General features: G+C 49.0%; 3 protein-coding genes across 3 annotated transcripts; all 3 read right to left on the reverse strand.

Moving 5' to 3' along the window:
* Positions 1-3,954: 3,954 nt before the first annotated feature.
* LOC122383395 (larval cuticle protein LCP-22-like) lies at positions 3,955-4,738 on the reverse strand. The gene is made up of 2 exons (XM_043369747.1): positions 4,686-4,738; positions 3,955-4,473 (listed from the first exon to the last, which is right to left on the reverse strand). Exons 1-2 carry the CDS (start codon positions 4,692-4,694, stop codon positions 4,072-4,074), a joined length of 411 nt encoding a protein of 136 aa, XP_043225682.1. The 5' UTR covers positions 4,695-4,738; the 3' UTR covers positions 3,955-4,071.
* An 8,698-nt stretch (positions 4,739-13,436) lies between these two features.
* LOC122383351 (larval cuticle protein 65Ag1-like) lies at positions 13,437-14,757 on the reverse strand. Its single transcript, XM_043369655.1, has 2 exons — positions 14,616-14,757; positions 13,437-13,991 (listed from the first exon to the last, which is right to left on the reverse strand). Exons 1-2 carry the CDS (start codon positions 14,727-14,729, stop codon positions 13,683-13,685), a joined length of 423 nt encoding a protein of 140 aa, XP_043225590.1. The 5' UTR covers positions 14,730-14,757; the 3' UTR covers positions 13,437-13,682.
* Positions 14,758-16,513: 1,756 nt separating this feature from the next.
* LOC122383352 (cuticle protein CP14.6-like) lies at positions 16,514-18,898 on the reverse strand. Its single transcript, XM_043369657.1, has 2 exons — positions 18,723-18,898; positions 16,514-16,992 (listed from the first exon to the last, which is right to left on the reverse strand). The coding sequence occupies exons 1-2, from the start codon at positions 18,801-18,803 to the stop codon at positions 16,678-16,680; spliced, it is 396 nt and encodes a 131-aa protein (XP_043225592.1). The 5' UTR covers positions 18,804-18,898; the 3' UTR covers positions 16,514-16,677.
* Between the last annotated feature and the right edge of the window lie 5,407 nt (positions 18,899-24,305).

Genomic DNA, 24,305 nt, shown 5'->3' on the forward strand with positions numbered 1-24,305 from the left:
CGGATATCACAAATACGCGAGTTAGATCATACCACTTTACAGTTTACATTACAGTATACATGTGTATGACGTATGTCTATCGTTAGTTAGATGAATGCGTTTTACATATGACAATTCTGGAACACCTAAGCATATGTCTAATATGGGTGCAGCCTAAAGCCGTAAGTCCCATTCTAAAGTCAGCCTACCACCAAAGAACTACCAGGCCTACACATGTATGTACAGTGAGCTAGTCAATTGTTCTCTCTCAGTAAAATCATCCTACGCGTAGTCCAACACCTGGTCGGTATCGGAGCTAGAGGGAATATCAGTTTGATCGAGTAGGATAACATTACTCTGGAGTGAAGATTAGGGACGATATACCGCGCGGACATGAAAAGGGAGGGCGACGGGCGACGGTCGGAACGCCGGTAGGCCAAGTACATACCTAAGGCAAGGTCCAATCTTATAAAGGGTTTGCTATTCTATTGGCAGCATTCGGTAACATTTACAGTGATGACAGTGCTGGCAAATACGTACGTATTCTTAGTCAAAGAAACGATTCATGAGACCGTCAATATACACATTAGAGATGTCCATCGGATACCAACTTTTTGGTATATCGATACCAAACCGATACTAACTTGATATTTGGTATTTTAATCCTAATGTTTTTGGTATTTTGTTGGTATCATTAACCCGCGCCCCGTAGGGCTATCGGCGGACACTACCACCTGTAGGGGGGGGGGGGGGCGTTTCGGCCCCCCTAAGATCTCGGACATTTACCGGCCGATTTTCAAAATTCAAACGGCGTTCGATAGCTCCACCGGGGGACTACCTTGTGACCAAATTTCATTGACCTAGGTCAAACCGATGACGTCAAAGGTCAGGTCAAAGGTCGGATTTTCAACGTTCACAGGCATTTCAAGAAATGTGTTGTGAAATTGAGTAAATTGGTAAGTTACTAGGGTTACCCGCGTGCTCCGCAACGCGAAGAAGGGTTATTTTTTACCCGTGGGTATTCGGTTCGTCTGTGTCGATTTCGTTGGTATTCATTTCGTTCGATTGCTTTTTGACGGCCAAGCGTTTTGTAATAAAACAAAACAGATACATCGCATCGAGGTGCCCGTGTCGTATTATCATGCGTTCTACTTTAGAACGATTCGAAAACTGGCGTGAAGTCTTTTGAGGGCCATCGATGAATTTCGCTAAAAGTGACAATGTAATGGTTTGGAACATGTACAATAAGTACATTTTTAAGAATGCTGTTGCTCATCCTGCAAAAATGAAGACAGAACCTTGGGCATAATTGAATGCTCTTTCCAACGGTGCCATTTTTAATTGCCAGAGATATCAGATTATGGCGCAAAACCATTTTGATAAACAAAGTGGCACAAAATTGACAAACACCATTTTCTCTCGTGATTTGTACCACCTTGATTTGGATCAATCAGCTTTTCACAATTTTTCCATGAGAGGCGGTACATTGTTATTGCTAATAGGCGTTGTGTCAACTCGTTTCGTCTGACGGTCACCTGAAAATAATATTAATTCCAAAATCCGTCCGAAACCTCAATTTTCCACATAAAAGTGCCCTCCCCGGTGCACGTGGCGCGTGCCATCCCATGCACCGCGCACCATTCGATAGCCCATTATATTATTTACACGATGCCGTTTTCTGAGTGCCGATCGGACCCCAGGTCACCAAGATATTGCACCGGGACCGGAACCGTGTCGGCCAAAATTAGCCGTTATCGCCCGATTTCGCACGCCATTAACACTTGCCCGCAAATGGGGGGGGGGGTGCCACCCCCCAGGTAGTCTTTCTGCTCTGGACTCAACATTTTAGAGCTAGAAGGCTGAATGTTCGTATAGCTGCTCCTCCATCCTTTCTTGATGTCCACTGAAAATGTCAAGTTTCTGTGATTTTTGGTTTCGGAGATATGACCTTGTTTGCAGGTCATGTCATGACCCAAATGGCCAATTCTCAACACCTTGCGTTTGCCATGGGCCTTGTGAGCTTTTGACACCTTGATTTTGACCTTTTTTGCCAGTCTTACCTCCCACCTATCATGGAACATGTTGTTCGACGATGTACAGGGGTCAAGGTCAGGGTCAAGGTCAACCTAGGTCATCTAAGATAATTGCGTTTTAGGCAACCTGAATTTACTTTTTGTGAAGTTTTTTGACTGCATTTTTGGTAAAAAGCTTCTCAGATCCTGATTTCATGTAATATGGACACAAAAACAATCGGTGCACACTAGTGATGTCAATTACAGAAAATTGCGATACCGATACCAAACCAAATACCAACAATACCCATGGAAAAATACCGAAACCGAGCAGACTTGGGAAAATAAGGGGAATACCAACTTTTTACCAAATTCTCAGCCTCTTTTACATTAGAGAGGGTTCATAATACCATGAAAATATCAAGTACATTCGCCTTGAAATACCAAATACCAAGTTGGTATCGGCTTGGTATCGGTATACCAAAAAGTTAGTATCCGATTGACATCTCTAGGTGCACATAAGTATACACACAGACAAAGAGGTTCTAGCTGGCTTAGCACCAGAAAACAGCATCGTCATTGGTATTTGATAAGCAGCGCACTTGATATCCAACGGTGACCCAAAACAGCAACATTTTTTAGTTTGACCTGACCTGGAAGGTCAATGACTGACCTGAGAAGGTAAAACTGGGTATCATTGGATTCGTCTCTTCCCAAATAATCTTTTTGGTCTTACCGCTAAGCTCTATCTCCAACAGGAGCGAAATGCCGCGGGGGGTGGCAACCACCCCCCATGGGCGTTCTAGGATGGGAAAATGGCATGTGCGGGCGAGAGTTAACCCTCGCCCACTTATGCCATTTCCCATCCTAGAACGCACACGGGAGGGGATGGTGGGGGCTGCCCCCGCGCCATTTCGCTCCTGCTGGAGAGCTTTGCGGCAAAAACCAACAGATTATTTGGGAAGAGACGAATCCAACGGTACCCAATTTTACCTCATTTAATTATTGACCTTCCAGGTCAGGTCAAACTAAAAATGTCGCTCTTTGGGGCCACCGTTGGAATATCACGTGCGGTGCCCATCATATACCGATGGCGCTGCCGTTTTTGGTGCCAAGCCAGCTAGAACAGCTCTTTGTCACACTATCCGACTAGATTGTTACTGGTTGTGGTCATTTCAGGTCAAGCTAGGTCAAGGTCAATGATATGTGTTTGTATGTCTGTGTGTGTCTGTGTGTATACTGATGCGTGCACCGATTGTTTATGTGTCCATATTACATGAGATCATGATCTGATAAGCTTTATTAAAAAATGCAGTCAAAAAACGTCACGAAAAGTAAAAAATTAAGCAAGCCAAAGATGCAATGTTTTTAGATGACCTAGGTTGACCTTGACCCTGACGCTGACATCTGCACATCGTCGAAAAACATGTTCCATGATAGGTGGGAGGTAAGAACTAAGACTAACAAAAACATCCCGAAATCATGGTGTCAAAGCTTACACGACCCATAGCCAGCGCAAGATATTGAGTATTGGTCGTCATTTGGGTCATGACATGACCTGAAAAGCAGGATCATATCTCCGAAACCAAAAACCACAAGAACTTGACATTTTCAGTGGACGCTGAGAAAGTATAGAGAATCAGCTATACGATAACACAGGTTTCCTCCTTTAACCCGCGCACCGACGGGGGGGGGGGGGGTGGAGGATATCCTTAAAAATGTGTAGTTAGTGCAGATCAGAAACACTCCCTGCGGGGGGGGGGGTGGCAACCACCTCCGTGTGCGGGCGAGGGTAGAGGTGTAGAGGTGTAGATGTGGGTGTAGAGGTGCATTGCTGAGATGGGCTCAAAAGTACCCGTAATGCAGTAAGTACACTGGCTTGCTGTTGCTGTTGATGACATTGGGGCATCAGGTGGAGGTCACAGACTTGCTGTCATGGCTGACATATCCGGAAATTCACTGGTAGAAAATAGCATTTATTTGTTTCTAAGCACACCATGAATACACACATTAGTCACATTCGTTCCACAATATGGTCATCACTGAGCTGTCAATAGTTTAATATCTGTTTGTTCATTGTCTAGACAAGCGCAGCAGCGGCGTAGGCGGCGTCCTGGGCAGCCTTGTTGGGGTCCTCGGGAGCCACCGGGATGGCGGCGCCCTCCATCACAACGCCCTCGGGGCCGGCCCGCCAGGTGATGGTGACCGGCACCTCGTTTCCGTCCTCGTCCTTGGCGACGAACGAGTAGGTGCCCTGGCTGACGATGCCGACCTCCTCTCCGATCTGCTCGGGCCGTCCGGACACGTCCTGGGAGCTCTCCTGGCCCTCGCCGGCCGTCTCGTAGCCGTACTGGAAGGAGCCGTCGTCGTTCTGGACCATATCCATGCGGACGATGCCGGCGGCTCGGAGCTCCTCAGCGGGGTCGTAGGCCGGGTCCTGGGGCCGGGCGGCGGCCACGGCCAGCAGGGCGGCAATCACCAGCTGCAGGCAAAGAAAACGGTTAGTTTCTAAGCTAGACCAATGCAAACTCATCATATGATTGACGATCTTACGGTACCTTCAGTGCTAAAGGATTTAAAAAGGTGCAAGGTTGGAGCGCCCCGCCGCTGCAGTTGAATTCCTTTACTCTTCAGAATATGCCAATGAAATATAATTGAGTAATATGGTATTGGTCAAACAATCAAAATGCTTACCAGCTTCATGTTGGCAGGTTGTCACAGTGTATGTGCTACACTTGAACTGTGTCTGGTCGCTGCACCGGCCGCCATTTATATGCCGGCTCTGCAGTGGCGTCCTTCACAAGCGTAATCCCCTTAGCAGGTAGCACGTATAATCCCGGGTAGGTATCGCAGGATTCGAGGGAACGTGCACATTGCAAGGAATTCGCAGAGCAATTCATGTGCGGTGGACGAACGGAACGTCCGGTTATCTCCTGCCAGGACTTGTTTTAGATTTGACTTTCATTAGGACGACCAGACGAACGGCAAACTCCCTTGCGCGCCTGCCAAGAGGGCAAAGGTTTTGGGTGCGTATATAAAAGATTTAGGATTTAGTGGATGATATTCATGTAGCCTACATCCAGCTTCACGAGAGGATAACAGTGCATATTTTAACAAATTTTTACTGCGTCCCAAAGTTGAGCAGAGGGCACGTGCTACGACCAAGGGCACAGGGCAAGGAACAGAGTAGGGCACTGAGGAGGGCAGAAAGCAGGGCACGGCAGGTTGCAGGGCATGGCACAGGACATTTTATAGGGAAGGCCGGGTACAGGTCAGGGCAGACAGCAGGGCACAGGTCAGGGAACCAGACAGGGCAGGGACGCAGTGGGTCACAAGGCGAGGGGGCTGCGTCCCAAAATGGGACGCAGTAAGTGCCTTAAAATATGCCCTAGAGGATAATAGCCGTTTTCACGACGGCCATCTGGTATAGTCGACTACAGAAAGATGTTCCACTCCTCAGAAGCTATCAGTTGACCGGAGCGCTAAGTTGTGCCGTTTATCACGCAATTAAGCGTGCGATTGTGAGCATTAGGACAAAGCTATAATTTGTGAACTCAGACCGTGTGATGCGGCACAGCCTACCACTCCAGGCAAGTAATTGCCTGTGAAAAGTGGAACATCATTCTGTAGTAGACTATACACATTTGGTGCACATCTGGTACAGATTAGGTGCAGATTTGGTCAAATCAGGTTTAGTGTATCTCTTAGCAGCTATCAGCTAGGGTTGCACTAATTGCTGATATGCCTGCTTTGTCATATTATCAGAGAGCATCATCGATTAACCCTATTAGTGGCAGGCTCCTGGCTACCCCTATTAGTGGCAGGGGGGGGGGCTGTTTACGACCCCCCCCCCTTGATATCTCGAGATCTAACCGGCCGATTTTCAAAATTCAAACGGCATTCGATTTCGCTCAACGTGATCTACATTTCTAAAAAATAAAAATTAAAAAAATGTCAATAGGGGGGTAGAGGGGGGTAAAAACGGGCAAATCGCAGATACATTTTAGACTGTTTATCACGGCCAGGTTTCTGAACCAATCTTAACGCAACTTTTGCCGATCGATAGAGAATGAACCAGGAATTCACATGGATCCTAAAAATATGCATTTTCAAAAATCATAGGCGCATACAGATCATTGAGATTGGGGGTACACAAAAAGTATAGTAAATAATGTTTTTGTTGGTACTGTTTCTAAAAAGGGTGGTAATGGTCTTGTTATGTTACAATTTTCTTATGAGAGAACGACTACAATTGTATTGGTCATGCATAGGCGGTGTCAGGGCACCTATGTTGGGAGGTAAAACATAACCCCCCTTTTTGGACGCCTGGATCCGCCTATTATAGCAAAAACGTGTCAAAAGAGGATGCACAATAACTTTGTATATGTTTTCACATGATACCTTTCATTCACTGTTCGTAAAACTGGTGCATACCTACAGCTATAATACATCAGCATCGTGATCTTCGCCCAAATGACTCGCTTCACGAATAGGATCCCCCAATTCCCAGCGCTCTGGAGCCGCCCCTGGTAAAGTTATGAACTTGAAATTTTCAGGGAATGTGCCCAATTTAGTTTTAGGAAAAGTCAGAAAATTTCAGCATCGTAGCTTCAGCGGTTTCGGAGATATTCCCGAAAAACCTGAGGGGTGGATGAAAACAACCCCCCTGCCACTAATAGGGTTAAAACACTGAAATAAATTCATAAAATGAAGATATTTGCTGTAAAAGAAATTAGGTGCAGATATGGTCAAATCAAGTGCATTCGCCGGATAGCCCGTCGTGAAAACGGCTAATATCACGTACGTCGTGCATGATCATCTCCTGCATGATGGCGGAGGTATTTGAGGTTCCCCGTGAGCCCAAAAAGATGAAGCTGCTTTACATTGGGATGTTAACGAGCGAAATGTGTAAACCGTCATCAGGACATTTGTCAATTGTCTGATAAATATTTGGTGCACATTTGCTGCTCATTTTACGAAATTAGGTCTCCTTGGTTTTTAGTGTTAGGAAGTGTTAGTGGATCGTGTGCCCGTTGCCTCCCCTCGGCGCGCTGCTGGACGCGCCTCTGCGGGCCGCCTCCCTCTGAGCGCGCCGCTGCGACCGACGGCGCGGGGTCACGGCCGCAGCCGGGGGCGGCGGTCATTCGGAGCCGGGGAGCCGCCACGCGTGGGTGCTGCGGTGCTGCTGCTGCTGCCGCTACTGCTTGTGGAAGCTCCAATACACCTACCAAATGGAGACGCTGCCTTTGGCCTAACATTGGCGCGGTCAAGGTAAGCTCATTTACGCTCCCTACATTTAAGTGATGTTCGGTTAAACGGTAACCGTTTTAGCAGCTCCTATGTTATCGATTCACGATACATGAGCCTTAAACCTACGACCTGAAATTTGGGAAAGTTGCAGTCGTTTTTGACACGGCTTTTGCTGATTTCCGGTCGATTATAGTTGGTGTATATCAAATCACGTTGAGGCACTGGCAGCGTTTGCAACTCATTAGGCACAGATAGCGTGGTCGTTTACGACACGTTTTTTTCAAATTATCTGGTTCTGTTATTGCATAACGTATCGTTGGTCGATACGATGATAGGGCATATATAGCGTAGTCGTTTTACGACACGATTTTCAAATTACCGGTTTGGTCATTGCATACCGTATCGTTGGACGATACGATCATATTTATTAGTCGTCGTTCATACACTGCCCAAAATGTCGAACGAACTGTACTCAAAAATTCACAGCACAACAAAATTTAGCGGTCGCGAGGAGGAAAATTGGGAAACGTGGATTTTCCGTTTTGAGACGCGTTTTGGTGACTTGGAGAAGACAAAACTAGCAACTGCCCTGCTCGACTTGCTGGATGGTGCTGCTTTGGACATTTGTGGGAACTTGGACAAAGGAGCCAGGAGCGACTACAAGGAACTTAAGGGGGCCCTACAAAATAAATTTGGATCTAGCTGCGACACGCGACGGGCTCGGGCTAAGTTGCGTTTTATCCGTCAACTGCCTGAAGAGAATATAGAATCATTCGCTGATCGCGTCCGAAAACTCACAGGCCTGGCACACCCGGGGTTATCCAGTGAACAGGTGGATCATATAGCGCTAGATCACTTCCTGTGTGGTCTGAGCGATCTTAAGCTTCAAGAGAAGCTGCACAATGACCACACTGTGCTGTCGCTTCAAAAAGCGGAGGAAGTCGTCCAGAGACTTTGGGAAAAGGACCTCACTCTCGCCATTATGCGGGCGTCCGCTGGTCATGACACGACGGTGGCAGTTTCGGCTAAAGAAACGCAACCCATTGAGGGTGGACAGGCACCAGATATTCTGACCATCCTTGGAGAACTCCGGAGTGAGTTGAATGAAATGAAAGCCCAGGTGACCGAGCACTGCAAACCAACCGACAGTAAACGAGGCGTTTGTTACCTGTGTGGCGATACCGCCCATTTCAAACGCGATTGTCCGCGGTTTTCAAACCGACAGAAACGGACAACACGGTCCTTTGCCCCGAGGGCAGCACCGAGCGCGATTCCGCCCGGTATTTCCTGCCAGGGTTGCGGAAGGCACGGCCACGCGCTTCACGAATGCTGGAGAACGCCAGACGCAGCAGGGGGCATCGCTCCCTCGAGCCCCGCACGCGATAATTCTGGCGCTGTTGGGAACACTACAGCAGTGCCTGGTCAAGAAGCAAGCCCCAAACGCGCTTCAGTGATCAAAATCGAAGTCGAAGGACGCAGTGTATGGGCCCTCGTTGATTCCGGAGCCGATGCGTCAATGATTGGACAAGAATTCGCCCGAGCGGCTGTACAGAAAGGAGCGTCCCACAAAGGAAATTTTGGAACAATAACGCAGGCAAACGGGCAGAAAATACAGGTCAACACACAAGCAGAAGTGTCGTTCTCGATACAAACCTCGCAGTTCATCCAGCCTATGTTGGTCATTCCAGGCTTGATCTACCAGGTCGTTCTCGGCCGAGACTTCTGCTGCCAGCACAAAACAGTGCTAGATGACAGGGCAGGGGTTTTCAGAGTGGGGAACGTCGAGATTCCTTTACCAACATATTCTGAGTTACGACCGCTACGAGCAAGGGTGGTCACTTGTGCCTCAGTCACCATCCCCGCTAGGTCTCAGACCCTCGTTCAGGCCGAGGTCGAGATCCCAGATGGAGGCGTTAAAATCACTAAAGAAGCCACTTGGGAGGGTGTTCTAGAACCTCACTCAGTTGAGAGCAGCCAAGAGTGGAGGGTCCCTCGTTTAGTTACAGAAGTGACGAGCGAGGCAACCGTGCCGATTCAGGTCGCCAACATCGGGGGCAAAGCAGTAACGATCCCTCCAGGCACAGAAATCGGTACACTGTACTCTATTCAAGAAAATGGCAAGGGTATGTACGACGTCCCGAGCTCTTCAGCGGCTTCAGCTGAACTCAGTGCAGGGACGCTCGATGATCTCTTAAGCGAACTCAAACTCGAGTCTACTGCCCTTTCAGAGAGTGGCAAGACCTCGCTAACACAACTTGTGTCACGATACCAGGATATCTTCAGCACGGGAGAGTCCGACATTGGAAAAACAAAGCTTCTACAACATCACATCGAAACTGGAGGCGCGGCTCCGATCCGACAAAGGCCACGACAGATCCCAATGAAACTAAGAGAAGAGGTGGAAAGACAAAAGGAAAAGATGTTGAAAGAGGGAATAATCGAGGAGAGTTCCAGCCCTTGGTGCTCACCCATCGTTCTGGCCAAGAAAAAAGACGGCAGTTTCAGATTCTGCGTCGATCTTCGAGCAGTGAACTCTGTCACCCAAAGTCTGCCAGTCCCTCTCCCGAGGGTGGATGACAGCCTCGACAGCCTCGCGGGGGCAAGCTTGTTCTCCACCCTCGACATGGCCTCGGGCTACTGGCAGGTTGATGTCGCTGAAAAAGACCGAGAGAAAACCGCTTTCAGCACGGGAAAAGGCTTGCACCACTTCCGGTCCATGCCTTTCGGCCTCAAGAACGCTGGAGCCACGTTCCAACGACTGATGGAACTAGTGCTGGCTGGAATGGACTCAAAAAGCTGCCTGGTGTACATAGACGACATTATTGTCTTCGGAAAGGATCAAGACGATCATCTCAAGAATCTGGAGGAGGTCTTCCAAAGGATCAGGACAGCAGGGATGAAACTTAAGCCAAGGAAGTGCTGTCTAGCCCGCGACGAGGTAGTATTCCTCGGACACAAGGTGGGGAAGAGCGGTGTGGAGCCAGACCCAGCAAACATAGAGAAGGTGCGTCACTGGCCTCGACCACAGAAAGCCGAAGAGCTGAAGAGTTTTCTAGGGCTCGCAGGATACTACTCGCGATTCGTGCCCAACTATTCTGACCTCGTGCGACCCATCAGAGAAGCTGCTGAGAAAAAGGGTACTGTAGAATGGACTGAAGAGCTGGTGGAAAGCTTTGAAAGCACTAAAACGAAGCTGACGTCGGCGCCAATCCTCACCCTGCCAACCTGCAAGGGCGAGTTCAAGGTTGCAACCGACGCCTCCAATACTGCAGTCGGAGCGGTGTTGACGGAGACCACCAACGGCGATGAGAGGGTGATCGCCTACGCCAGCAAGGTGCTCAACAAGAGTGAACGTCGATGGCCGACGTACGACAAAGAGCTGTGGGCCATCGTGTGGGCTGTCAGACATTTCCGGCAATACCTCGCGGCCACCAAGTTCACTGTCCTGACAGACCACAAACCACTCAAAAACGTCCCAAAATCTATCAATGTCGACGGCGATGCCACCGGTCGGAGAGGTCGGTGGGCCATTGAGCTCAGTACTTACGATTTTGTCGTTGAGTACCGCAAGGGCAACGACAATGGTAATGCTGACGCTCTGTCGAGGCCCGTCCTTGACGTCACTGACTCCACAGCTGAAACGGAGACCAAAGAGCTGCTGGCCGCCGACCACAAGGGCGGTCGAGAAGACATCCCCCTCGAAAAGCTACAATTGGAGCAAGAGCTCGACCCCTTACTGGGTGAGGTCAGAAACTGGCTGGAAGCAAAGAAGCTCCCTTCTAAAAAAGAACTGCAGAAGAAGAACAGCTCACTACGTAGCATGGCTCGATTTTTCGACCAGCTCACGATGGAAAACGGGATTTTGAAGCTAAGGCGACATGGCAACAGCTCAGTCATTGTCCTTCCAAAAATCTATCATCAGACAGTCCTGAACATGCTACACGACGATGAGGCTGCTGGTCATCTGGGAACCGACAGAACTCTCGAGAGAGCAGCAACCAGGTTTTTCTGGCTGGGGATGAGCGGGGACATCGCCCGCTACTGCGAAACTTGCGAGACCTGTCAACGACGCAGTCGCCCAGCACCACAGATGCAAGCAACTCTCCGAACCGAATCCTATTCGCGGCCATTTGAAAGAGTGGCTATCGATATCACCGAGATGCCGATGTCGGCTCGCGGTAATAGGTACGCTTTAGTAGCAATGGACTACTTTACCAAATACGTCTTTGCCTACCCCATGCAGAACCAGACAGCTGAAACTGTATCTGACTGTCTTCTGGACATGGTATTGCGGCAAGGGGTGCCAGAACGCCTTCACAGCGATCAAGGTCGCCAGTTTGAGTCTGCGGTCTTCCAGTCCCTGTGCAAACGACTAGGAATCGAAAAAAACTCGGACATCACCCTATCGGCCTGAGAGCGATGGCATGGTGGAGCGCTTTAACCGCACGCTCAAGGACATGTGCTCGAAATTTATCAAACCTTGCGGATCTGATTGGGACGAACATTTGGCTTTCCTCACCTTCGCATACAACACGTCCAAACACTCGGTGACCGGATTTACCCCATTTTTCCTGGTGCATGGGTATGAGGCACGCCTGCCAGTCGATGAGCTTTTCAACCAGAGGCGCGAGGTGTCGATGGTCGACACGCATGTCGAAAACAGGCTGCGCCAACTCAGAGACGCATACACCAAGGTTCACGAAAACATCAACAAAGCCTCCAACGACATGACAAAAACACAAAACGAGTCGGCGCGAGAGGTTGAATATGTGCCAGGTCAAAAAGTGTGGGTGAGGGACCATACGGCTCACGTCGGAGGTAAACGTAAGCTGGCCCTTCATTACAAAGGCCCTGCGACCATTCTAAGAAGGCACGGTCCGGAAGGAGACGGAGTCACCTACAAGGTCAGCATGCCCGGTGGTAAGGAGACCAACGTTCATCACAATCATCTGAAACCTATGAAACTTCGGAGGAAAGATGATCCAGCCGAACGGCCAGCTGCACCCGAGCAACACGGACAGCGTACCACTGACGAGACTACGCCTGACGAACACAAACAAGGGACCGACGAGCATGTATCTCAGGACTCTAACATCATTACGAAGAGTAGTCCATTCATACACTTTTTGCAGGTGCCCAGTGACACGGCTGTGGAACAAACGCCACAACCGACGAGCACATACGTCACACGATACGGGAGAGTATCCCGGCCTCCGGTAAGATACCCCGCTCTGTAAATAAGATACCCCGCTTGTTGAAACGACTGCATTAAAAACCGTTGTCAAACTCTCTGCATCTCTGTGTACTCCGGCACGGTACCTACTTTTTATAAGCATACACACGTCAGACTTGTTCGATTGTGTGTGACCAAAGTGTGCGACATGTTCTGAGCCAATGTATCATCGGCAGGCCTGAACCTCGAGGGGGTGAAGCGCGAGGTGGCGTCCCACCGCTGAGACGCAGGTGCGGCGCTCGATTTTCGACGCCATCACCAGCGCAGACGTCAGCAGCGCCAGATGTCGCCAGCGCAGCCGTCACCAGGCGGACGTCACCGGAGCGGACGTCACCGACTGCAGCGCCGCAGACCGAGCAGCTGATGCCACTGCTGCAGCTGATCGCGGCCGATCGCGGTCGAAGCAGCAGTTTCGTCGCGTTGTTTTATAGTGCAAAGAATAAGAGACATTTTATTTAGGGGGGAGGTGTGTTAGGAAGTGTTAGTGGATCGTGTGCCCGTTGCCTCCCCTCGGCGCGCTGCTGGACGCGCCTCTGCGGGCCGCCTCCCTCTGAGCGCGCCGCTGCGACCGACGGCGCGGGGTCACGGCCGCAGCCGGGGGCGGCGGTCATTCGGAGCCGGGGAGCCGCCACGCGTGGGTGCTGCGGTGCTGCTGCTGCTGCCGCTACTGCTTGTGGAAGCTCCAATACACCTACCAAATGGAGACGCTGCCTTTGGCCTAACATTAGCATAGCCTTTGTTTGGGCATTTGTGTCACTGACCCGACATGGGGGGTGAGGCCAGCCAATGATCTAAGACGTTAAGATTGCGCTTCATCGCCATCCTCTCGGCACGGGAAACACGCTCGTTTTCGACGAAACTCTGACTCGAGCAGGGGCCGAACGGGGGGGGGGGGGGGTAATCGGCCACCATACGTTAGTAGGTATAAAAAGCAAATAGGGCGAGGTTTGTTTTTGGTCTAAGTTTATTCTTACATGTGTATCACTTGAGTTTATTTTTGGTTGCAAAAAGTTACCTTTTTGAGCGCCATCATGCGACGTTCCTCCTGTCCTTCTCTCTCTGACTAATCATCATGCTATGACATTTTGCCATATTCTTAGGTATGCAGGGTAAATGAGCGTGATGAATATATTTCATGTAAAACCAAGTTTCGGTGCAATCACACTGTCATGTCATTGATGAATGAGCCGAACGCCATTGTGTCCTCCCTAGGAGGTCTGCGGCGCCACGGGGATGGCGTCGCCGCGCGGCTGGAAGCCCTTCTCGTCGGCCACCCAGTCGATGGTGACCTGCTGACCCTCGGGCGTGCGGAACGTGTAGCTGCCCTGCATGACGATGCCGGCCTGGTCGCCGATCTGGCGCTGCTGGCCGGCGCTGTCCACCAGGATCGGGTCGCTCGTCTCGAAGTTGTACTGGAACGAGCCGTCCTCGTTCTGCTGGCTCTCGTAGCGCAGCAGTTCGGCACCGTCCCCCTGAGGCCGGGCCGCCGCCGCCACCAGCACAGCGAAAAATACCACCTGCAGGGGGAAGAAAATGACTTCAGTGTTATCCTTTCTATGATCTACAAATATCCCTCCAATAAATCAGAAACGCTGTACGTAGGATAATTTTCATTCATGTCGTTGAGATTTTGAGCTTCGCACTAGTTTTCTCCTTCAAAAAGTGAACGATATCGTCACTTGCACAACGAATCCAGTTACACATAGGTATCCGGCAAGAACTTCGACTGGGCGATCATGTAGCTTATTGAAAAGGAAACAATCAAGAAAGGTCCTTTTTACTCATATACGAGGAAAGCCTAGGGGAACCTCGTAGGGAAACCTAGACCAAATTTAGCCGAAAAATATGGCATGTTACATCGGAAACCTACGCAACAAGGCAAATATGCCGCCGTGAAATTTGCTCAACTCGAGCACAGGTCAAGACAAAGTCCGGTCAAAGGCAAATGGTTAACTTACAGCATTTGTGGCTTCCAAGTACGGACAGCAAACAGCTGTTAGCGGAATTCATGCAGAACTTGTATGAATGCGTTGGTGGGTAGAAGGCACAATCCCAAGAAGGCACAATCCTACGATAAACGATTGCCCTGAACGTTTCTGATTCACGAGGCAGACAAACGGTTGAAGACTTCGGATACTCACCAGCTTCATGACTGTGCTGCTGTATGTCCACGGATAGGCACACTGATCTCCATCCCTTCTCTGCCGGGCTTTTATATGTGTCCCATGAGGCTGCAGCGTAATCTTTCGACACATCGCTCATAGATAAATCTGCGAATAATACGATCACCCATTGACCAAGTTCGGGTCAGCCACTGGTTCTTGCTACAGGGGAGATTGACATGCAGGCTATCGTTCCAGCCATAAATATCGGTTGGCTTCAGTTGATCGACATGACATTCAGCGACCGGCAGCGGGCGCAGAGCTCGGGACGCCGGCGAGCGCGACTGAATGGGACATGCAATGGGAGCCATCCGGTGACGAAATGATGACCTGTTTGTGCCTCATCTGCATAGATCAGGAGAGGATGTCCGATATGAGCCGCGTCCACCCAGGTTTACTGAGATGTTTTGCGTTGCATACAGTATTCACTTTTTTGTTTACAACTGGTCCTCGTGAGGCGATGGCTCGATCGTAACTTGGGGGATCGTTTTTACGTCCCTCTAGCTCGACTCCCGGGCTTCGTAGCGTCAAGCGCCAAGCAATGCCTGCAATGTCGTAAGAAATTGTAAAGTACTTTTTGTAAGTACATCTAAATATCATTAGTTTTCATTGAAGGCTCAGGTCACCAGAGGTTATAGTGGTATAGCTGCAGCATGGCTGAAAGCCCTCAATAAGCAGCTGTTTATAAAATGGCTGTGTGTTCCTAGTCTACGCCCTCGATCAACGGTTTGACCAAGTATGGATTATAATTGTCGGGAAGGACGTGTTTGTTGATTTTTTTTAACGAATGTGACGACACAATGTTTATAAATACATATTACCTTTACCAGCGTTTTGTTCCTCTTGTCGAGATGCGTTGGATTACCTTTACTTAGACGTACAAAGGGCATCTGGAGAACTTTACCAAAGAACTGACATCATTTCTCTTGGCTTGTTCATATAACTGTTAAAACCAGTAAAACGCCTTTTGGGCGAAGGACGAGCGAGCGAGAGAGTGAGCCCTGCACGTGCAGAAGGGCGAAAGGGTACTTCCAACGGGCTTGTGCAAAGCACCCTTCTAACTGGTCGCTAGCGGTGTACCGAATTTGAACGCAATCGGCCCAGCCGTTCCTGAGATCTGGAAGCGGCATTCTGCACGTGCGCACGTGCAAACGGGGTCCAAAATGACTTTTGCACGGCACCCTACTAACCGGTCCCCAACCGTGTACCAAATTTGAGCGCAATCGGCCCAGCCGTTCTCGAGATCTGGAAACGCCCCCTGCACGTGCGCACGTGCAGTAGCACCCTAACCGCAACACATGGGAATGCATTGACTGGTGGTTGCCTACCTGTGTGCCAAGTTTCAGCGAAATCGTCCCAGTAATTACCGAGTTACTGAAATGGGAACAAATTTGGCACCTCTTATTGTTGTATTTGGCACGTGCAGTGGGGGTCACTCACATAGATGAAGAGTATCCGACCTTTGGTAGAAGGGATGCAGCTACCCTACAAAAATTACCGCAAGTCAATCGCCCAAGCGGCTGCTGATATATGAGCCTCTCAAAATCACTACTTTTGCAAAACAGCTTGAACACCCTTGACTTTTCACGTGGCACGTGCCACGACGGTCACTGAGATGTATCAAAAGTAGTCAATTACGGGGTAGAAGGGATGGGGCTACCCAACAAAAAAGACCGCAGGCCAATCGGTCCAGCGGTTGCTGAGATATAAGCCTCTCAAAAGCGTTACAGGCCGGGCCGGGCCGGGCCGCTCACATTGATATTTTTCCGTTATATTGAAAAGACTCACTTCGCTCGCTGCGCTCGCTCGCTCGTAATGACGCCTAATGTGGACTGTCCTCCTGGACTGAATTATGCATACTGCCAGCTAAACAAAGGTTGAAGCGAATACACGTTTATTTGGACAAACAGATAAAACATTATTCACTGATCATATCACAAAGGTACAGATGACTGGGATGACACGTCACTGACATGCAGATGGACATGCAGAGTGACACACAGTGACACACGGGTAGGTCGTTGTCGGCGGCGGGGGACGTCTAGGCGGCGTTGGGGCTGACGGGCAGGTGGTCGCCCTCGGCGCGGAAGCCGTTCTCGTCGGCCGTCCAGGTGACCGTGTAGGTGACGCCGTCGTCGCCGACGAAGCTGTACGAGCCGCGCATCACGGTGCCGACCTCCTCGCCGATCTGTTTCGACTCTCCGCTGACCTCGGCCGCGGTGCCGTCGCTGGTCTCGTAGGCGTACTGGAACGAGCCGTCGTCGTTCTGGGTGTTGTCCATGCGGACGATGGCCACCTCGGGCTGACTGTCCTGGGGACGGGCGGCGGCCACGGCCAGCAGGGCGGCGAACACGATCTGGGGGGCACGCGGGGGGACGTCAGAACACAGTCCGCATACACCTCGACGGCATTGTTTACCGGCTAAGAAGTAGACAGTGTAAAAGCACTTTGCTTATTTTCAGCACAATTCTTTTTTATTCGGGAAGAAGTAAACATATACCTAACTAATATAGCCTGAACTTGCAAGGATTATTTTTTTAAATATGGACGATTGCATTAGGTACTGATTCTGGTTAGTCGCACCTTGCGTTATGTCATGGTAGCATTGTGTTGGATTCAGTAGGCACCTAAAGGAAAATAATTACTGAATGGAGTAGCTAGAATTTGATGGAGCGAGATCATCAGAACAAGTAGAAGTACCTAACTTTAAAAATGAGAGGTTGACATTCGTAGAAACATGCTAACCTTTTCAACTTAGCAATGGTTTTTTTTAATCTTAGATTTTCTAACTTCAACTCAAATAGCCGAAAACAAATGCGGGAAATATTTACACATTGTTACCGAATAATATAGTCATGATAACCTGCCGCAGCTATTCGTATTACTATACACAACACACGTAATCTATCAGTAATATTTCAATAAGTGGTAAATCAATTCATGATCTCATGTTGTGTTCTTTCATTTCTCATTTGAGTTTTTGCACTTGATGAGTGCATTAACCCTCGCCCGCACATGCCATTTTCCCATCCTAGAACGCACATGGGGGGGGGGGGTGGTTGCCACCCCCCGCGCCATTTCGTTCCTGTTGGAGATAGAGCTTAGCAGTAAAGACCAAAAAGATTCTTTGGGAAGAGACGAATCCAATGATACCCAGTTTTACCTTCTCAGGTAAGTCATTGACCTTCCAGGTCAGGTCAAACTAAAAAATGTTGCTGTTTTGGGTCACCGTTGGATATCAAGTGCGCTGCTTATCAAATACCGATGACGATGCTGTTTTCTGGTGCCAAGCCAGCTAGAACCTCTTTGTCACACTATCCGACCAGAATTTTGCTGCTGAGGTCATTTCAGGTCAAGTTAGGTCAAGGTCAATTATATGTGTTTGTATGTCTGTGTGTGTCTGTGTGTAAACTAATGTGTGCACCGATTGTTTTTGGGTCCATATCACATAAAATCATGATCTGAGAAGCTTTTACCAAAAATGCAGTCAAAAAAAAACTTCACAAAAAGTAAATTCAGCTTGCCTAAAACGCAATTATCTTAGATGACCTAGGTTGACCTTGACCCTGACCTTGACCCCTGTACATCGTCGAACAACATGTTCCATGATAGGTGGGAGGTAAGACTGGCAAAAAAGGCCGAAATCAGGGTGTCAAAAGCTCACAAGGCCCATGGCAAACGCAAGATGTTGAGAATTGGCCATTTGGGTCATGACATGACCTGAAAAACAAGGTCATATCTCCGAAACCAAAAATCACAGAAACTTGAAATTTTCAGTGGACATCAAGAAAGGATAGACGAGCAGCTATACGAAAAATCAGCCCTCTAGCTTTAAAAATGTTGAGTGCAGAGCAGAAAGACTGCCTGGGGGGGTGGCAACCACCCCCCCCCCCCCCATGTGCGGGCGAGGGTTAAATTCGTCCCAATATAAGATGGTGATCAAAATCGTTAGAAGAAGAAAATTAGCAAACGTTTGCATCAAGACATTACAACTTCCTGGAACCCCTGCCTCTATCCGAAATTGAGAACCACGAGCACTGAATTCACTTTGTATACCACAATCCACAGAAAGCAGTCCTCACTCACCAGCTTCATGGCGAGAAGTGGATGCACGGACGTTTGGCGTCGAGTGATGTCCGCACCTACCCCGGCCGCAGTTTTATACATTTGGCCGTGAGTCGGCACATTTGAATTGATGATGTGGGCTCTTCACCTATGATTGGCCCCAAGACCGAGTATGGCCCGGGGCGGCAGATGGTGCCGGCGAACGAGCAAAGGTCAAACACTGCCAGCGAGCAGAATACAAACAGGGAAACAGTGCCGAAGATCGCTCTACAAGTCTACAGTCCTGCACGATCACATACTTCATAATAAGTGCAGACAACTGATCACAAAAGTATTGTCGTATCTATGATATAGTGATCGATATTGACTTTGGATGGTAAGAGAAGCGATGCTCACCGCAGCACAACTTCACACCTTTCTCCTTTTTGGTCGACCGATTTGGTTTTCTGCATTTAACAAGACATGTTGGCGAATTTCAAACCTTGGAATCAACCGTGCAGTGCTATTTTTATTGTTTGTCGTCAAATGACATTGTTTGTGTTACCAAGGGTCGCTGCTTCCAAGATATGTAAATGGCCATTTCCACAGTACCTAACTTCATTTTCATGATGAACTTCGACAACTTTCAATATCCATGACAGACTTCAGCGAGACCACTAGTTACCTGAGCAAAAGATGACTAGAATAGTTTCGAATCAATTTTGGAAGTTAGCTAGCGTGTATTCTACCTGCTTCCAAGCCGATTAGTTTTCAAGTGAGTCGGAGTCACTGACTGCCATCTCATCCCACCTTGAAGGTACTGGCTCAGGCGCCAACAATGCGAGGTTCATGGTTCACATGTGCCAATTAGTCTTATTTCATGTTCTTCTCAAATAAATTGAAAACAGCGCATAAACAGTGCCCAACAGCTACTTTTTACAGCTGGCATTCCTTTCAGCCGACGCAGCCAGAGACACAGCAGCAGCGGCGCACCTTAGTAACGGGGAGTGTTTCAGCCCGAAAAAAAAAAACGTTTTTACCATTTTGGTAGCATCCGCCGCCGCCGGCAGGATTTCAAGGTCAGTCCATGGTCGTCATCCCCTCCTTCCAAGCTTGGCGAACTCTGAAATTCTCGCGCTAACAAGCCCACAAGAATATGCAGGTATTTTCGAAGGACCACGGAGGCATTATTAGGATCGAAGGACGCAGTGGGCGCCCGGAACCACCTTCTGATGGATGACAGTGATTTGCTTAGTGCGCTTCCATTTCTTCTCGGAATCAATAACTAAGGATGGAGTTTGGGGTGCATATTTCGAAGCTAAATTTAGCCTTTTTGATTGGTTATATGAATCGTGTTATGCCAGTAAAAAAGGAACATGATGTACGTTAAGGCATATAAGGATGAAAACATACGTTCTCATCAGTCCTTAGCCTATGCAGATGGAAATGTCAATCATCTTGGATATTTTAGCATTTGGGTTATGTCCATTACAAGAAATATAATATAAAAATGAATTTATCGGAAACAAAATTGTATTAGTTAAATATTGACAAAGACTGGTGAAGAAGACGAGCTTTCTCGAAATTCTTAGTCGATCTACAGATGGTAAAGGTGCGTTGTAAGATGATCCAGCCTCCATAAACAATAGACATTTCCCGGTTCCCGAGTAGCATCCCGGCTAACAGAAGCCATTAGTTTCTATAATGGGGACTTACGCAGTCGCCTTGACCCCCGCAGTTTGTTAAATTTAGAACACATGTTTTTTTACAATGCTAAAATAAAGAACCGTCTAAGTTCAAAGCCATTCATGCATATGTTACAGGCCGTATGAAAACTCAGTCCGTTTGCAAACGGCCTGGCCCGATTCAGGCCGTTTGCAAACGGCCTGGACAGCCCAGTCAGTATGCAAACGGACTGAAAAGTCAGGCCGTTTGAATACGGGCTGAAATTCCAGGCTGTATGCAAACCGCCTGAAATTTCAGGCCGTTTGCAAACCGTCTAGGCCGTATGACAACTTTCCAGACACCAGGCCGTTTGCAAACGGTCTAGGCATTTTGAAAACAATCTGGTCTGCATAAAGTTACAGCTGGACAATGTTGAGTTTGCTGAAGCACGACCGTTTCATGACATTACATGGCACCATGAAATCCTGAGGTGCATTCGGCATCCGGAAAAAATATTGTCACTCGGATATTCTCCGTCGGAAAATTATTGTTGAACGCCTATCTTCAGCATGTCTCGTTATCGCGATACCGTTCGTGATCCCCGATGATTCTCGCTAGTTCCGGAAAATGCTTCCTGATTTTCCCGATGATGAATGAAGGCCTGGTCAGGAAGAGATTAGCAGAACTGAGACCCGGCCCGTATAGCGTCCGGTCGACCCGGGCTTCCCCCGGACTTCAAAGTTTCGCCTTCCACCGCAATGGTCAAGTATTGCCGGCGTACATCCGCCACCGGCCAGCCGCCGGCGGTCGACCGGGCGCGGTGAGGACTCTAATGTGAACCAGTGGCGCGGGAACTTCTTCCAGACTGGGGGGGGGGGGGGGGCTGAACCATAATAGAGATCAACCTAGGGTACCCCCAATTCCCAAATCTAGTTTTCTCACCGGTTTTAGGCCACTTATTTTTCAAACCTTGGCCTTTTCAACAAAAAGAAACGAAAATATTTGCAAAAAAGTCAGGTATTCCGTCTCAACTGAGTGAAGAAACTGGCAACCTGGAATATAGGTTTTAATCTGCCAAATGAGTTGCCAAGCCAGTGAAAGAGGTGGATTTTTTTCACTTACATGCTTTCTTCCTTTATGACCCACAACCCCTAATTTGGAGAGGACAAGCTGCCCCAACGGTTCCTGACCTCATGAAAAGTTGAGGGGCACCGCCCCCACGGCCCCAGAGCTGTGGGAGCAAGCTTTCCCCACTGTCCCCTACCCCGTGCCTATGTATGAATCTATGAAATTATGTTGGTAGATTTCTGATTTCGATTCCTCCAGCTGGGGGGGGGGGGGCTCAAATACATTACGAGCCCCCCCCCCCCCAGCCGAAAAGTTGGAGGGGCTTAGCCCCCGCTAGCCCCTCCCCCACCCCGGTTCGCGCGCCACTGATGTGAACTCTGATATCCATTGCGCGCTCTGACGTTTTATGTCGCAAAATAATCGGTGAGTCTTGTAGTGATACGTTTCACCAGACCTCACCAGTAGTGCCTTCACCAGGCTCCATCAACTGGATGGCCGTACACAGGCGGACCGTGAACTTGTATAATTACGAGCGAGCGAGCGCAGCGAGCGAAGCGAAGTCTTTTCAATATAACGGAAAAATCTCAGTATGAGCGGCCCGGCCCGGCCCGGCCCGGCCCGGCCTGTAACGCTTTTGAGAGGCTTATATCTCAGCAACCGCTGGACCGATTGGCCTGCGGTCTTTTTTGTTGGGTAGCCCCATCCCTTCTACCCCGTAATTGACTACTTTTGATTCATCTCAGTGACCGTCGTGGCACGTGCCACGTGAAAAGTCAAGGGTGTCCAAGCTGTTTTGTAAAAGTAGTGATTTTGAGAGGCTCATATCTCAGCAGCCGCTCGGGCGATTGTCTTGCGGTAATTTTTGTAGGGTAGCTGCATCCCTTCTACCAAAAATAAGATACTCTCGAATCTCGATGCATGTGGGTCACCCCCAGTGCAAGTGCAAAATACAACAATAAGAGGTGTCAAATTTGTTCCCATTTTAATAACTCGGTAATTACTGGGGCGATTTCGCTGAAACTTGGCACACAGGTAGGCACTCACCAGGCAATGCATTCCCATCTGTTGCGGCTTGGGTGCTACTGCACGTGCGCACGTGCAGGGGGCGTTTCCAGATCTCGAAAACGGCTGGGCCGATTGCCCTCAAATTTGGTACACGGTTGGGGACCAGTTAGTAGGGTGCCGTGTAAAAGTCACTTTGGACCCCGTTTGCACGTGCGCACGTGCAGAATGTCGCTTTTTAGATCTCAGAAACGGCTGGGCCAATTGCGTTCAAATTTGGCACACCGCTAGCAACAGGTTAGAAGAGTGCTTTGCACAAGCCCGTTGGAAGTACCTTTCGCCCTTCCGCACGTGCAGGGCTCACTATCTCGCTCGCTCGTTCTTCGCCTAAGGCGTTTTACTGGTAAGTAATATTGTCGAAAAACGGACGGGCCGAGCATCAGCACAGTAAAAAAATGTTCGACGTATGTAGACGAGTCATTCGGCATGGAATGCGCAAGCATTCACATGGATGCAACCTGATCATCGACCAACCTGGATCCATTAAGTTCAATCTTCAGAGGCTGTTGTACTTCGCCAGACCGTTTGAAAACTGACTAGGCCGTTTTCAAACTGTCTAGGCCGTTTCAAACTGCCTAGGCCGTTTTCATACGGCCTGATATTTCAGGCGGTTTGCAAACGGCCGGCTTTTTCAGGCCGTTTTCAAACGGCCTGACTGGGCCAGGCCGTTTACAAACGGACTGGGTTTTCATACGGTCTGTAACACATACATAATTTTACATGTATGGCCACCTCTTCCATTTCAGAATACACAACCACAAAGTATTCAAACCGCAGAATGTGGCAGCTGACCACTTTCGTTTTTTTTCTGATGAGGAGCTGCGGCGCGGCTGTCACGTTGCGGGGCTCCGCGTCACTTCTGCCGCAGGGAGCGGGTCCCGGATCAGCCTGTCTGGCTCTGTGCCAGGACGGATCTAACCGAGCGAGAGGAGGGGCGGTTCCAGGAACCATGTGGACCCTCACATCACCTTCTGACTTTATGCAGTGTATTTCCCATTTATTGAATGTCGTTTCGAGTAGCGAAGTTGCTGCCGTTTACATGCAAAGCGACTGACGGTTAACCCGCGGCCTGCTGGGGGGTTTGAACACCCCTTCTTGTGGTTTTTCGCGAATATCTCAAAAACGGCGGCGCGGAGCGCCGCCGTTTTTGGTACACCTTATCATACATCAATTCTACACATGTTGTGAAAATTTCAGACCAAGGTCATTCAAGGTCAGGTCACCAGGTCACTTGAAGTGACCTCACCTCATAAAAAGTTTTAATGTCTGTCATAACTACACCGAGTGACCGACCGCTTTGAAACTTTCAGCAATTGCTGAGAGCAATAGCATGTACAAAATGTATTTCTCAGAATTTCGATATCGATGACCTAAGGTCAGGTCAATTTTGCGACCTCCCCATTATAAGTCAGTAGTATATAGGTAAAGCAACCGAAGCAGTGTACATCGCAACTAACGAAACGATCAACACGAACGGGGGGTTTATAAAATGGGCGAAATCTGCAGCACAATTGAGCATCATTGATCTAGATAAAAATTAAGAATGAGAGAGTGAGAGTGAGAGAGAAAGAGAGGGAGGTGGGAAAAGAACAGAGAGGGAGAGAGAGAGAGAGGGGGAGGGAGAGAGAGAGAGAGAGAGAGAGAGAGAGAGAGAGAGAGAGAGAGAGAGAGAGAGAGAGAGAGAGAGAGAGAGAGAGAGAGAGAGAGAGAGAGAGAGAGAGAGAGAGAGAGAGAGAGAGAGAGAGAGAGAGAGAGAGAGAGAGAGAGAGTGAAAGAGTGAGAGAAGTGAAAACATATTATATGCACCGTCAATTGATAAAATACTATTTA

This window comes from Amphibalanus amphitrite, unplaced genomic scaffold (assembly GCF_019059575.1).
Source record: "Amphibalanus amphitrite isolate SeventyFive unplaced genomic scaffold, NRLGWU_Aamphi_draft 000162F_arrow, whole genome shotgun sequence".
NCBI lineage: Eukaryota > Metazoa > Arthropoda > Thecostraca > Balanomorpha > Balanidae > Amphibalanus > Amphibalanus amphitrite.